General features: G+C 39.6%; 1 protein-coding gene across 4 annotated transcripts in view; it reads right to left on the bottom strand.

The window, feature by feature from the left end:
- sntg2 (syntrophin, gamma 2) overlaps positions 1-16,972 on the bottom strand; it is a 63,831-nt gene that overhangs the window by 27,492 nt on the left and 19,367 nt on the right. For all 4 annotated transcript variants that reach the window (XM_088433905.1, XM_088433906.1, XM_088433907.1 and 1 more), the window contains 3 exons: positions 16,822-16,901; positions 14,284-14,408; positions 2,624-2,753 (listed from right to left, as the gene is read on the bottom strand). In XM_088433905.1, the coding sequence (XP_088290031.1) occupies positions 2,624-2,753; positions 14,284-14,408; positions 16,822-16,901 (335 nt within the window). The remainder of the gene's footprint in view (positions 1-2,623; positions 2,754-14,283; positions 14,409-16,821; positions 16,902-16,972) is intronic.

Genomic DNA, 16,972 nt, shown 5'->3' with positions numbered 1-16,972 from the left:
CCGGCGTCACGTCAATCACAGAAATGCCGATATGCCTTTGGCCAAACGCCTTTATCTAGCTTGATGCCACAGCTGGTCGGGATGGAAGGAAGGAGAGAAAATGAGTGAAAAACGGAAGGAAGGAATGTTGTGAAGACTTTGCAAACTTTATCTGTTAGACATGGCTTCTGAAATTGCAAGTTGCGGTAAAGGAAGAAGTAAGATGATGATGACAATAGAAACCAAGCAGGAGATAATAAAAAAAATACGAAGGAGGCGCACGCATAGTTAACCTTGCTCATGAGTATGGACGGAACCGCTCGGCAATCTTCTAAGGGCAAGACTTTCCTTGCCGGGGGACGGACCTCGATCGACAACAAAATTGAGAGGCTTCTTCTATTATGGATTAAAGAGAAGGAAATCGCCGGTGATATGTTTTAGTTTGAGAAAAGTTCTTGTTTAAGAAAATAAATAAATTCTGCGGGTTGGTCTCTGCTCCCCTCCGCCTCCACCCAGCTCGAGTCACGTCGCCAAAAAGGTAAATGTCATTTTTCCTTTGTATATGTTATTTAACTGTACAGTAGATTATGTTACTAATTTTTAATATTTGTATAAAGTCGTGATGTTTTTACCTGTTTTTGCACGCGTTGCACGCATTCACTAATTAACATAGGTTTGGATTTCCTGTTATACGAGCAGTTCAAGTTACGAGCGTAGCCGCTGAACGGATGAAGTTCGTAACACGTAGTTACGTAAGTTCGTAATCCGTTCTGCAGTTGGGCTCGTAAGGCGAATTCACCGTATAGCGGGCAATCCAAACCTATGTTAAATAGCTAATGCATTTAGAACCCCTGGTACGAACATCAATATTGTACATACATGTTCCAAATTGGTACCAAAATAGTATAGGAAGTGCTACAGATATAAAACATACATGTATACAATCAAAAGATATCATAAAGAAAAAATAGGGAAAGGATTTATTTACCTTTGAGTGGCGCTTGTTATGCGTATGCCCATATTCCCTAGTAAGGGTAGCCCAGGCTAGGCTAGATTCGTATTTCTTAATTATCTCCAGCTTCGTTTCCATATAAATCATCTTTTTCTCTCTTTAACATCACTAGCAATCTCGGGACCCATGGCTAACCTATTCCACTTTGAATTAAGCAGTAAAATCAAGCTTTACCAATCCGCCATTTTGATACAAGTGAGGCCAACCAATAGCAGACCAGCATCTCTGTGAGGAGACGCCGACCAATAGCAGACCAGCATTTAGTGACGCGTTGCATGGAAGCAGTTTGACAGCAATAGTAAATACGTGCAATTACCTAAAAACGCCAGCAGATGAAGGCAAAACAACACAAATACAGCCAACCCCCTAGGGTCATGACAGTTGTCTTTGTTCCAAAGCCGGGAAACTCAGTATTCCACATCGCAACATGAAAAAAATGGCTATGACACCACCTGCTGGTGATCAGTTGACAGCTCGGCCCCTCCCTTCACCTGAGTGACCAAAACATGCAGCCACAAATCTGAAAATATGAATACAAAGTCACTCATCGAAATGCAGCCTCGGGTGTCCTGGTGCCAAGTGCATGCATGGAGACCCCTATGTGTGAACTTGGTGTTCATTATGGACAATCCATGACAATCACAGAAGTCCAATAACAAAGCACCGCTCGGGTTAAGAAGAGGGGGCTTGTTCCTTCCAATCACACCCCTCCAGGTCTCAGTGTCATTGCCCACATGAGCACTGAAGTCCCCCGGCAGGAGTCCCCGGAGGGTGTGCTCTCCAAAAAGGATGGATACTCAGAGCTGTTGTTTGGCACATAAGCACAAACAACAGTCAGAGCCCAGGCCTCCACATGAAAGCGGAGGAAAACTACCCTCGCGTCTACTGGGGTTAACCCCAATGTATAGGCGCCGAACCGGGGGTAATATGCTCATACCAGCTCTGGGCCTCAAGAATGGAAGAACGTCCAATCCCTCTCAAGAGGACTGATACCACAATCGGGACAGCTTTGTGTAAAGGTGAGTCCGACTATATCTACTCAAACCTCTCGACCTCGCACACCAACTCAGGCTCCTTCCCTGCCAGAGAGGTGGCGTAACATGTCCCAGGAGCTAGCTTCTGTAGCCTGGGATCGGTTCGCCAAAGTATTCTGAATCTTCTGATTGGATACTAAACTGCATCATTCTGTTATATATATTTATATATTAAATTGTTTTAATGGTTTAATATCTGAACAGTTCTGGGAGAACTGGAATTATAGTCCCGGTTCCACTTGAGTCTCGATTCTCAGTGCTCAACCCTAACAGTGACCCATCTTGAGATATCTGAGGTGCGGTAAATGCTGTGCTGTACATCAGATAAGAGTACTATACAGTATTTGACAATATGTAGTGTGGCAAATTAGGATTGTCCGGTGCATTTCTGAGTCGCATTCAACTTTTAATATGATTATGATTTTATGTGGTTATGTTGCGGTAAATCATCTGCGCATAGAAATTAATTCTTAAGAGTAAGGAAAAGTATTACTGAAGATAACCTCTTGTAATTGTCGAAACTTGGCCTGTATATTCACTTTCATTTTCTCTTGTAAAAAAAGACATATGAGCCCTTTTAATAAGCAAAAACACTTACATTCTCAAGGGTCAAGTCACTGATCTTCGTTGATATTGCTTGGAGCCAGTCTGTGGTTTCTGCTGCACTGCAAAATTGAAGAATATTGGGCCTGGCTCCATTCAAGGCAAATACTTCAAAACAATTTGACCTGGAGAAACACAGAGGTCAGAGCAAAAGAGGGGTGGTGGAGAAGACTAAAATCATTACTGCTTGAGTGACACAGAGAAAAGTTGTTGCCTGGGATGGAGGATCAATAGAGAATGACTCGTTAATTATAACATGCTGGTTTCATGTATAGTTCCTATCTACAAGGGGTACAAGAGAAGTTTTGAATCTTCTCCAGGCACTCCGGTCTCCTCCCATATTCCAAAATAAAAAAATGCACGGTAGTTGCATTGGACACTCCAAATTGCCCTGTGATGTTGTTCATCTCTGAGCCCTGCGGTCCCTACTGAAGGTTTCTTATTTTCCCCAGATGGAGTTTTTTTTCTTCCTCTTCTGGAAGCTTTGTTCAGGGGATGCCCCTGTGTATTTGTGATGTTCAAAGTGATAATTTCCCTTCCCCTGTGAAATTCTTTGAGACTGTGGTGATTCAGGGCAACTATATAATTAAGCTTGACATGACTTCATAAGCGGCTATACAAGATGGATGGATGCATTTATACATGTACAGTACAACTGTATGCAGCCAATATGCTAAGATGATGCGCTCTGCAGATGATACTTTCTGCAGAAGTGAGTGGTGGGCAGGGTCGGGGTGATGAATGACTCTTTACAAAGACTCAAATTCCATCATTTACAGTGAATTTAAAAGACTTGGTTTGTTTGCAAACGTCACATCACTAAAAGCTATCTCTTGCTTGCATCTCAATACAAGAAGAAAAACATGACTTTATTGATTGCACAGCAGGAAAATTCACAATAAGAGGTTGTCATGTATTTGATTACAGTATTACTCAGCCACAAATTAGGTAAACTTGCAGTACACTTAAATCTTTTTGTACTCGTCCCAGCTGAGAGGACAATTGACCATCTGGTCACTAGATTCCCAGGGAAAATTGTATAGCAGTCAATCTCACGTGAACTTGACACAACCAGTAGCAATATGACAAGTGTCTGCCATCTTTGCAAAATTAAGAATTAAAAAAAAAAAAAAAGTGGAATTAGCACTTCAAACACCTAAATAATCCTCCACGAGAAAAGCATTCTGTAGAGATGTCACTTGCCATGGAGTTGCTCAGGTCAAGCTTTTTTTTTTTTACTTTTGTCATAACGGTCATGTGTGAGTCACCTTTGCGATGAGCTGATAACTTAAATCTGGAGTGTTGGTTGATTGGAAACATCGAAAAAAGGCTGGATTATGGCTCTCGGGGACAGGACCAGGACAACCCTGTCATTTTTGGGTCACATATGTACTGTTGCGTCTGTGTTGTTCCGTGTACTATTAGTTGCCACAGACTTTTTTGTTTGATTTATTTTGTAATATAGGATTTATTGGTTGACAGTATTTAGGCTCTTGGTTCTCAGTGACACGTTTCCAGAACATTGCGTCAGCTCTCAAAACTACCTTCCTAGTTTCTATCTGAAATCATCAACAGCTGCCGCTTATCATCTGTTCAGTATTTAACGCGGCCTCTCCCCTCCAGAACTCACCAGATTGTCTAGTTCAGTAATGCCAAGCTTTCCCGCACTCTATCCCACCTGTCTACACGTGTGCCGACCTCGCCTGTCTCTGACCTCCTACCTGCCTATTGCCCACTCCAGCCCGCACGTGTATTATTGACCCAGCTTGTCTCTGACCACCCGCCTGCCTGTTGCCCAATTCTGTCTGCCCGTGTACCGATCTTGTTTGCCCTTGACCATCCGCCTGGCTGCCACCCTAGCTGGTCATTTCCTGCACGACCTAGACGGCCTCTGACCACCCACTTGTAGAGGAAGACACACGCCCGTCCGTCGCTCGGCTGCAATCATCCACCACAGCCGCCACGCTGCCACCATCCTGCTCGTCAGCAATTCCCCAGCAAGTCATAAAGTTAACATGACAGGGCCAACCTGTGTGTGCTCCTGGGTCCTTTCTTCATCCGTGATAGTCAAAATATCTCTCTTAAAATGTCAAATAAAATAGCAATATTTGTAATGACATTTTTGTAAAGCATTCTTTTTGTCTGAGTCGATGTGCGTGATGTGGCAAAAATATGGAAACAATTCAATTAATTATATGAAATTGATTAAATAAAAAGATTCTTTTTAATGTTAAATGGAAGCTTTATTTATACACTTAAGTGAGAAATTCAAGTGCACTGTCACATGTTATTTGGTGGATTTTGGATGAGGCCAGGTATACAGTAACACTCGTCCTTGAAATATGATACGGTTTGATATCTAATTTCAGTGCATTAACAAGCTATGACAATTTTGACCTCAAATACAGTTGTATGTCTGATTAACATGGTTCAACATGAATTGACTGCTATTTCATGGCCTTGATATTCCATTGCAGTGGCGATTTAGCAATTCCAGGACAAATTAGAATAAAATGAAAGGCATGGATCGAGAAAAAACATTGCATAGTTTGAAGATTGCAGTTTTCCCTCACTCTCATGGCTGCAGTCTCTCAGTGTAAGATGCAAGACAACTGCTCATAATCAATTCCCGTGAGAGCATGACTCTCATCCTTAAGAAGCTTAAAAATGTGCCGCTGAATATTCAGTTATTCATCAGGGGTGATTTTTTTATAGTGTAAAAAATGATAGTGACCTCATTGGTCAACGGGTGAATTCATTTGTGGAGCCAAGATTTTGGTGTGAGCATGTCGGCATTCAAAGGGGGGGATGCCTTTAATCATTCAAAAAATAATAATAAAATAAGCATTGAAAATTATGTTTCACATGATGATGATGATGATCTTAGAAGGAGTGATATTAAGATCATTTTTGCAAGTATTTGGCAATCAGTTTTCCCATTTACACATTCACCCACCCTGAAATGGAAACCATCAAAAACCAGGACTCAACATAGAAAAAAATAAGTAGCTGGGGGTAAGGTAAGTGGATAGATAAGCTCCAGAGTTTGGAAATTGTCAACCTGAAGTCTGTCAAATGATTATGTCAAAGAAGAGAGGACAGACTTGACTGTTGTCATAAAAGTAGAACACGTCATTTATTGCTGTCACTCTTAACCTTTATCTGCCCACTAATTATGTCTGCAGTTGACGATACAAAACACACTGCTGTTTGGAAGCAAACCTGCCAGCACTGGTGTAGGTGCAAGATAATTCGATCCTTCATATCTGTTGTGCGACAGCTTGTACCCATTTTTTGCTTGTTGCCTACAGAAAAAAAAAACACAGGTGCCTCAAAAACTCCCTTGACATCTAGAATGAAGATGTTTATTTTTTTTCTTCAATATGTGCGGTGGACATCGCCTTTATTTGGTGGACCTATCCTTGCAATATGTTGGCGCGCTCTTCATATTGGTCACTATATGAGTCAAAAAAATCTGCACATTACATTTGGAACATGGTGTCAAAATGCAGAAAAGTAATACAATAAAAAGTCCAGTCTTTGATCGTGAAATGGTTGACCGATCGGGATTTTGCTACATTTGATGCGGCTGCAATGTTGACGTACAGAAGGTGGATACTATGGATAATGCATTACTGAAAATGTTACCTAATTTATTGCTGGCCAGCAGGTGTAACAAAAGAAACAATTCTACACTACTGAGAGTATGCGGCAGTGCAGTGTATACACTGTGCCCCCCAGCCCCGGAGGAAGCCCTCTCAGCGCCCCGTGCAAAAATCTGCCATGCCCCTTTTGGGAAATTTGTAGTTTATTTAAAGCGTTGTGGTCACTTACTGTTATAAAGGATAAAATAACAACATAATCCTTTTGAAAAGGAAAAAATAAATTTACTTCACATAACTGCAGAAAGTGACATTCTAATTAGGCTCATAGGCTGACTTGTGAGTGATTTTAGGCTATAGTCATTTTCTTCAACTGCGACGCAGTTGGCTCTTTCTCAGCCATTTTTCACTGGAACTCAACAGTCTGTCGAGGGCTACAATGGAATAAAGAAGAATCAGTGTCTACCCTGTAGCCTAAGCCTACTGTAAGTAGTTACAAAACGAAAAGCACAGTGCGACTGGACGCACTTTGTTGGGAAACTAAACTACCAGCATTTAATTAATCAAAAACGCACGCACAATAATATCAGGTTGACTGACTCACCTAGATTCTGGCTTTTCTTGCCTTGCTCCAGCAAAGTCTTCAACTATCTTAGAATATTTCAGCTCGCGGGCTACTTTGTGCTCAATAGCTATTTCTGCAAGTCCAAGACGGTCTTGACACATAGTTGACGCGGCGGCGCTAGGAGCGGCGCAACCCGTGAAATAACTTGTTAATTTAAGATATGCTTCTAATTCTTTCGTTTTTTCCACGTGCACGGCGTCGGTTTTGCGCCCCACTTGGTTTGGAACATTTCATTTTGTTCATTTGATTTCTCCGGGGCTGATCTGAACTGGCACTACTGGGGCTGCGTGGGTGTGGGGGTGCCTCTAGTGGCAGGGCGGTGTGCGGTGGTGCCAAACCATTGTGCGCCCCCAGTTGGCTGGCAACCGTGGGCAAAAGCACAGGGTGCCCAACGCAATCGCCGGGCCTGGTGAGCCCACTAGTCCAAATACAAAATTCTGACTAATACTACGTTTTGCATTGAATGAGGTGTCGAATCCCACCATTTTTGGAGGCGCTATTTCGCCACTTGCTGCCCACTGAAAATGAATTCTGTTTAGATGTTAGTGGTGGCATGATAGTAAAAAGACAGAATTGAATGTTCTACTGTTGTTTAAATGAAGAAGGAAAAGGGAAATGAAAAAGAATGAAAAAATAGAATTGAAGAAACTAGAAAGTGTGTGTGGGGAGAGAGCGAGAGAGAGTGAGAAAGAGAGAATGAAAAAGAATCTGCTTTGGAATTTTTCATATTTCCACTTGAAAACACCGTTATATGGGATTTCATGTTTTCCAAGATCACACAGATTTAAAAAAAATGTTTGCTTGGATTAAAAACAACCAGAGATTTCTAGGTTTTTATATTTTTAATGCTGATACTGTGCAAAAAGTTTTAGTAGGGGGATGAATAAGTAACGGAACCATCAGATTTAACAGCTGTTTCCTCCCCCATTGGAAGCAATTAATTTCAACCAGACACTTCTTATAGTTGCAGATCAGTTTGGCACATCGCAACCCTGGACCATTACTCTTTCCATAATTGCTCTGGTTCAGTCAGATTCTTGGGATATCTGGTATGACTCATTGTGTTGAGGTCATGCCACAGCATCTCAATGGGGTTCATGTCACTGATTTTACTTGGCCACCATGTAACGTGTATGTTGTTCTTCTGAAACCAATCTGAAGTTGATACACGTTGTGTTTTGGATCATTGTCTAGTTGCAGCATCCATCCTCTTTTTTATCTTCAACGATCTGACAGACTGCCTCAGTGGCCTTTGGTTTCATCAGTCCGCAAAACATTTTGCCAGAGGTTCTGTGGAGTGTCTTGTTGCCTTTTTGTAAATATCAAACATGCAGCAATTGTTGTTTTTCCTTTTGACAGCACTAGCTTCCTCTGTGTAGTCCACCCATGAATACCCTTCGTTGCCAGTGTTTCACACAGTTAATTTATGTACAAAAATAACTGACTGTGTGTTAGAATAATTATTGTTAGAATAATTATATAGTGATTATACATTTGCTACAAAATATTAATGCTCGCAATGAAGGAATGCTTTGCTGTGTGAATGAATAAATATATACTGAATGATAATAATGAATAAATAAACTGCTGATGTACTGCTAGGTATGTTGATGGTACGCTGGGAGAATGAGTGCACTGCTTGTGGGAAAAGAACTGTCTCGTCATTGTTTTCTCTCAAGCAGAAGGAAGGCCGCTCAAGCCTGCCAGTCGGAGCATTCCCACAGCTGTGACTCTTATCGATGTTTTGCTATGCATTATCAGAATGTTTCGCTACGTATTTTTTCATACATGCATTAGTTTCTCACCCACATGCTCACACATAGGACAAGTACACAAGGTCCCGGCCATAGACTTGCGTTTTTTCCTGCCCCTTGAGGGCCGGGACCTTCATGTAGTTAGGGATCTCTGTAACAAATAAAAGTAAGGGGAGTCGGAGAGATTGGCAGAGCGCAGTAGAATTGTCCTTGGCCGGTTCCTCTTCGCTCCCCTCATGCATGAGTTGGGAAGATTGCCTTGTCTCCTTTTTTGTGTACAATTTCTTACAAATGTCTGACAAATGAACCTGACACTGTGCCAATGATTTCTATGAGTGTTAAGCAGACACCTGTGGGTGCTTTTTTACCTGTCTGAATATCTTGAGTGTATATTTTACTTTTTGATGGAAGGCCTCTACTTGTGAGGATCATGCCAAACGGTCCCCATCTGGTGAAAATTTCTCTATTTCACCAGATGAATATCCAGACCTTAAGAGATGCTTTTGTAACCTTTCCCAGCTGTATACAAATAAAAAATATTTGATTGTTGATTTTCAGAGGACTCATTTGAGCAAGGCTAGATGCACTTCAGAAAATCCTTTTCATCAAAAGATAATTCTAGACACAATTCTCTTCATTCTTTGTTTGTCGTGGACAGAGCAGCTTCGAGTGGCTCCTCAGTACAAAAAAAACATGCTATTAAATGCTCACAAAATCTCACTTACTTATTTCTCCCCCTTTTTTCAGGGCTTGCATGTTATTCTCATTAAAATTATGAAAACCTATAAATGGTTGGGTGGTTTTAGATAAAGCAGACAAGTTTTTTCATGAGTCATTATGGAAAAGATGAGATCACATTAATGGTAATTTTATGCAGAAATGGGAGAAATTACATGTGTGTGTAAATAGGTGAATGTGAACCTTTGTAAAACCCTTTGGGCACGACGTGGTGGTAAAAAGCTGTGGAAATTACATTACATATTAAAGAAAACAACATGTAAAAGTACACCGAAGCCCAAACTATGCATGTTAAGTCAACCCCAAGAAACAACAAAGAATCAGCAATGTCAAGAAAATGTATAGCTGGTGTACATCTTTCATAAAAGATGATTCAATACACATCAGTGAGACTACGTTTGTGGATCCAAATGTTTTAAATTGTAACCGTTAAGAATGAAAGTAGAGTGAATTAAAATCTCTATTAAGGCTAATTAAGCAAAGAGTGCTTCTTATGGTCTTGTATGAAGTCAGCACTCCTGCTCACAGCACTAGTCACCCACACAAGGCCAGGGAGGCATCCGTTAATAATCTGTTTTACGCTCTTGAGACTTGTTAACTACATACATGAGGGTGCAAAGTAGCTTTTGACAGAGCAGCGCAGTGGCTTACACACAGTGTTATACGTGGACTGAATTAACTCAAGTGTCCTGGTTATTTGCATTGTAGTTTTTGATTGTACTATATTTGTACTAGTTTACAATATTTATATAAATGTGGGAATCACGGTACACTTCAAATGTTAGGTAGTGACATAATGAACATATAGTATGACTATAATGATTGAATAATGATAATAATGATTTGCTCTTCACTGGGACATCATCATAGTAGTAGTAGCATGTGTGTCCCAGTGTTCTTTGGAGCAAAATTATTGAGCTTTAAGCCTCTGGAAGGGTCACCCAGGGCAACAAGATCCTCAGGAAACAGAAAAAGCAGGACTCAAAAGACCTCGGCTGATGACCATAATTCCCCAAATGTAAGACACATGTTTTAACCCAAATGAACGACAAAAATATGGGTGCATCCTATAAATGATAACTTGAAAGTTTGAAACAAAATTTTGAGGTACAAATGTGCATTTTTCTATCAGCTGTATTTTTATTTTCAATAATTACTGTAACAGGACGAGCTAGAGGGTGGACATCAGTTGGCTGTTAGCAGCAAGTGCTTTTTGCAGCTAACAGCAGCTTGCGTTAGCTTAGATTTTCGACATTATTTTCCATAAAAGAAGCGAGCACACTGAACCAGCTCCTTGTTCACACTGGAATATTACTAAAACGGAGAGGATCATGTCAAGGTTATGATGTCTCCAGCTGACTCAATTAAGAGTAGTGAGGTATCCACCCTGTATGCCCCGGTTAGAGCACACAGAAACTTGTTTAATAATTGCAATCATTAGGTAGATACACACAATCATAAACTTGTCGGAACACGGATGCAGCACAGCTTTGGGTATTTATGGCAAAATGAACTTGACGTGAGTCTCGAGGAAAAGGAAAAACAACTGCTTTGAGAGCATTCAATGTCACTGGGGCTGCATTCACTGACTGTTCACTAAGTGGGAAATTTAAAACACATTTAACCCGCAACAAATATATAATTTACCGATATGAACACAAGAAAATATGAATTTAGTGAGATGAGATTTATTCTGTTTTGCTAAAGTTTTTACATTGTTTCCAAAGTGTTGGTGCATTTTATACATGGTAGCATACAAAATTAAGGGTGTGTCCTTTACACAGGTGCGTCTTATATTTGGGGAATTACGGTACTTGCAAAGGACCTCATTTTCCATTTCTCGGATGTGGGTCACTAGGCCCCCTTTTAAAGCCAGTCTCACAGATGCTTGATGGCAAGTGTCTAGTTGTCTGTCTTGGGCCTATGAAGCCCAGTTTTGGACAGTCCAAAAAAAAATCTTGCGACTGTAGGGTTCAAGGTGACTCTTCGCTCAGTTCGCGCATCTTTAATACTTGCTATGCTAAGAGTAATTACAGTGTTTTTTCATTCCGTCTTTATGACATTTTCAGGGTTGTGCGGACAAAACAATTGTCATGAACCTCGGGGCTTGACTATTTGTGTTGTTTTGCCTCCATCTGCTGGCGTTTTTAGGTAATTGCACTTATTTACAATTGCCATCTAACTGCTTCCATAAAACGCGTGACTACAATTTTGGTCTGCTATTGGTCGGCGTCTCCTCACAGAGATAATGGTCTGCTATTGGTCGGCCTAACTTGTTTAAAAAATGGTAAAGCTTTGTTCGATTGTGAGTGCTTACAAAACCGTATTTATAGTACATTTTAATGCTTAATTCAAAGTTGAATGGGTTAGCCATGGGTCCCAAGATTGCTAGTGATGTTAAAGAGAGAAGTAAGAAGATGATTTATATGGAAACGATGCGGGAGATAACCCCTATTAGGGAATATGGGCATCACAAGCGGCACTCAAAGGTAAATAAATCCTTTCTATATTTTTTATTTATGAAGTTTTCTGATTGTATACATGTATATTACATATACATATACACTTACTATTCTATTTTGGAACCAATTTTGAATATGTATGTACAATTTTGATGTGTTTACCTGGGGTTCTAAATGCATTAGCTATTTAACATGGGTTTGGATTGCCCGTCATACGACGAATTCGCCTTACGACCCCAACCGCGGAACGGATTAAAGTCGTAACACGGGGGCCTACTGTACCAGAAGACTGCATGATCTCTGTTGCGCTACTGTATGCTAGAAAGGTCAAGTACACAGCTGCGGAAGCTTTTTCTGATTGATGTTGGAGGTCTCAAACTAAATGGTTCCTACTCTTATTCTGTCTTGGCCATGCACCCGTAGGTTTGTGTGACCTTACAGTTCTAACCGGTTCCAACTATATTACATACCAAGGTGCAGATATATAGAAAGACACAAGGAAATGTCAACAAAATAGCCCAGCTCAAGATATGCATACTGTATTGTACTACTACAGTATAGCACACATACAGCATACAATAAACCCCAACAACGTGAGTCACCGTGTATTCTGTGGTTGTTGTATCGATCCCTGTGTCAAGTCAAGTAATGCTCATGTAAGTAAGAAGACTCTCTAAATTATCTAAGAATAGAAGTAACTGTGAAATTGTTTTGGGTTTCAACTTAGAGGCTTCAACTTCATGAACATCTGTGAAGTTCACGTAATTTTGACCTGCTACACATGCAGTAGATTTGACAACATGAGAAAGATTCAGCCCTTGAGACTTTCAAATCTGTCTCACTCAGTCATAAGCCTTGTGTGAGCTGTTTTATTTATCTACAGTATGTTACTTTGTGGGCGGCACTGGGTAGCATGTCTGCCTCACTGTTCAGAAATCCCAGATTCAATTACAGCTTGCATTTTCTCCCCGTGCTCGCGTGGGTGATCTCCAGGCACTCCGGTCTTCTCCCACGTTCCGAAAACATGCATGGTAGGTATATCGGACACTCCAAATTGCCCTGTGATTATGAGTGTGAAAGGTTGTTTGTCTCTGCGTGCCCAGCAATTGGCTGGCAACCAGTCCAGGGTGTCCCCCAAAGACAGCTGGGATAGGCACGAGTAACCCTGGTGAGGATAAGCAGCTATAGAAAATGGATGGATGGACGTTAGCTTGGTTCTGCAAACACAACAGATAGCGCTTTTCTCTAGATTTACTTTGCCATTTAAGATTGCATTTCCAAATAACATGTTCAAAATGCTTGTTTTGTTTTGGGTTTTTTTTTTATTTTTTTTTGGGGGGGGCGGGTTGCAGGTACTTTTAGTGAGCTTACAAAAGAAAAAGAAAAGAAAATACATTTTAAATCAATACCTAAATTACAGAATATGATATACAGTGGACCCCCGGGTTACAGCATCCCTGGCTTACTTTTTTTTTTTCATGTTGTGATGTGGAATACTGAGTTTTTTTCATCCCCTCTTTAAGGTCTTTCCCCGCTTTGTAACAAAAACAACTGTCATGACCCTGAATTACAACTGAATGGGTTAGCCATGGGTCCCAAGATTGCTAGTGATGTTAAAGAGAGAAATAAGAAAATGATTTATATGGAAACTAAGCTGGAGATAATCAAGAAATACGAAGCTAGCCTAGCCTAGGCTACCCTTACTAGGGAAAATGGACATAACAAGCGCCGCTCAAAGGTAAATAAATTCTTTGTATATTTTTTATTTATGATGTTTTCTGATTGTATACATGTATATTATATATACGTAGCACTTACTATACTATTTTGGTACCAATTTTTAATATGTACAATTTTGATGCGTTTACCTGAAACGCATCAGCTTTTGAACATAGGTATGGATTGCCCGCCATACGGTGAATTCGCCTTACGAGCCCAACCGTGGAACGGATTAATCTCGTAACACGAGGGCCTACTGTACTGAAAGGTTTTCACACATGATTGTGGCTGTGTCTTGTAAAAATGATATTAAGTATTTTAAATGGAAGATACAGATAACAACAGCAAGACGTTTAGAGAACTCGAAAAAGAAAAATCTCTCCGCAACATAAAATGAAAATGTGACTTAGTACATTATTTGAAAACCAATAAGTAAATATTTTACATTACTTCAGTTCTTTCAACTAAAGATCTGAAAAAATGGTGCATATAAGACTTGAGTATACTAAAGAACATTAAGATGCTTAGAAAGTTGAAATAAAGTTAAAACGAAATACGCTCTCGAGAAGAGGATTAAAATCAAATGCATGTTCTGTCACACTTTCTAAGTCAGGCCCTTTGCTGTCATGACCTTTTAAGCCGTTTATGTCTGTGCATAGATATTGGCATTAGCAAAAGTGCTTGCTAAGCCAACAGCAACACTAGCTGAACTATGACAGTCAAAGGTGAATTGTATCACGCTGGATTACCCTCACCTTAATTTATCCGCGCCAGCTTTGTATCTGCAGACTCTGGCCATCAACAAGGGCAGGGAAATGGCATCCAGCCAGCGTTTCTCATACTTTGGTTCATTAGCTGAGGGTGAAGGGGGTGATGATGCCTGGAAGAAATACATAAACAATGAGTGTCTTTAAGCCTCTTTTTTTTTTTTAGTGTATGGCATGGCCACAGCACTTTATAAAAAATGTTTTTTTAAACCATCCAATTTGATTATGTAGGTTTTAGTTAGATTTATAGTGGTGTGTATATCAGACATTCACACTGAAACAAACAACTAAATGCTTCTCAAAGACTCTAAGCGCATGTTAAATTGCCACTAGAGTTTAAAATGGAGTCATTTAAAAAGTTCTAACGCATAACAAGAAACGGGACATTTAGATGCAAATTATTTGCGCTTACGGGAAAACAGCACTTCATCTAATGAGATACAAGTTAAGGAATAAGGTGATGCATTAACTACATCAAAATAAGGAATAATACCAGAAGCTAAAGCTTATCTGCTTTCATAAAATCCCATAAAGTCCCCAAACATCAATCTCTCTCATGATGGGGACAAGCAAAACTCAGCACACAAGAACCACATTGTCTGCTATTTGCTGAATTTAAAAGAGCCTCTGTTTGAAAGCTGACAACGTATGTTTCAAACCGTTTAGATTATTACCTGCTACTTCCGCGCGCCTGTTCCAAATACTCATGAGGCCTTTTTCATCCATAATCCAGGTATAACAAGTATGGGCATGTATAGAAGGTAGGGCAAACCGGAGACATTTTAGCGCCTGTTTACAGGAACCTCATCTACGTGTAGACTATGCCTTAATTGCTCATGTTTTTTCTGTGTGTGAGGAAAATGTCTCAATCTACTTTCTTGCACAGAAAAATGCCAAGAAACACTTAAAAGCTTAAATGTAGTTGCTTTATGAGGAAGAATACCACCAACCTATGAGATATTGCCAAACATTAAACACACAGATAACTTTACGTACTTTACGTAACGTTTAGTTTCAGCAAGTTGTTAATTGTAATTATAATTGTGAATGTTTTTACATTATACCCTATATAGTGTTGCATATGTTAAATACAGAATTTCTCTTTCCATTTTCCTCTATAATAGGCATGCCAACATTATTAGTATAAAAGCCTTTCCAAGGCCCTTTGCATAGAGATTAGTATAACTCCCACTGCTGATTGAATCAAAATGCCTGAAGCCCAAAAGGATAGTCTTTACAGCTTTCATGTTAATAGTGATATTAAAATGTAATTTTGAGGACAGGATTTATCTGAAAACTCATTTGCATTCTCATCTTTCTTTGCTTTGATTCTTTGATACTTTGCCTTATAACTACAGTATATGAATGAATAACATTGAATATTTTAGTGATATTAAAATAAAATTACCATGATAAAAGGGTGGGAATGTTTGATTTCATTGTGTAGTATTACTATGCTTATGACAATAAAATTCTTGAATCTTGAATCTGAAATCTTTCAGCAAAAATAGGTGAATTTGTCATTCCAAACGTTTTTGATGAATCTCAGACTTCTTGGTTTTCTTTGATGAGCAGCAAAAATCTAGCTCTAATTCAAGTACAAACCTTCGTCAATGTTCACAAGTCTATGTAGTATTGTTACATCGCTACGTCACGGTTTTGTTATTGTGACTTCACTTTATCACGGATTATCATTTATGAATATATCTTTTTCTATTGCAGGTTTCTGTTGCTATTTTTCTTGCAAATGTTCTTCCTTTTAAGTCAGACCAATCAAAAATAGCAATTATATTTATTTAAAAATAAATCAACCCCAACTACATGGATTTTCATTTATGACCTTTGTCTATTGCAGGTTTACTTAGTTGTTTTTGTCTTGATATTATTCCTCCTAAACAGGAACTGAGAAAAAAAAAAATATTGTTTTCATGTCTATAATTTTTCACCGAAAGAAACTAACTATTTCGGGTATTTTGGGGATTATAACCCACACGATAAATGAGGAACCACTTTAATCTTGAATTTGTTTTTGCTTTGCTGCACAAAAGATCAAAAGCAAATGCAATGCATTGAGCCCTATTTTCATGCCTAAGTCTAATGCAAAGTGCAGTCTCACTTAATTTTCTTTCTTTCCACTCAGATCTCCACTTTGGGATGATGTAAAGTTAGCCGCAGTGCAGCGAGCACTTTTGGAAACATTTGATTGTGCGAGTGTATGTGACCCCACATCCCACACATCCACCCATAGTTGTGCTGCAGTCGAGGGGTGCGTTTGAAAACACATTTACAATGTAATGTAATCATACTCATTTGTTCAATAAAAGTGATAAAAGGAGAGTGGGCACATGCTGCCATCATTTGTGAATGAAATATGAGGTCCGCCACATATACTGTACATAGCTTAAAATCTGTCAGCCTGCACCTCAAGCAAATCCACTAAAATCGCATTAAATTAACATTTGAATATCAGAAATATAAAGCATGAGAAATGCTGTACGTCAGATATATGACAGACATATGTCTTACTGTGCCACCATTTAATTGTGAGCTGCAGTCGGAGAGGGAAGAAGAGTCACCTCTGTGATCACCAGTTAGCCCAGGTGAACCTGTGAAAAGGAGATGCATTCGTCACAAAAAGGCTTGAAAAAGGCATCCCAAATACTATGGTTTTTGAACC

This window comes from Hippichthys cyanospilos, chromosome 14 (assembly GCF_059441005.1).
Source record: "Hippichthys cyanospilos isolate Australia breed blue-spotted pipefish chromosome 14, RoL_Hcya_1.0, whole genome shotgun sequence".
NCBI classification, from domain to species: Eukaryota; Metazoa; Chordata; class Actinopteri; order Syngnathiformes; family Syngnathidae; genus Hippichthys; species Hippichthys cyanospilos.
This window is presented reverse-complemented; position numbering and strand designations above follow the sequence as displayed.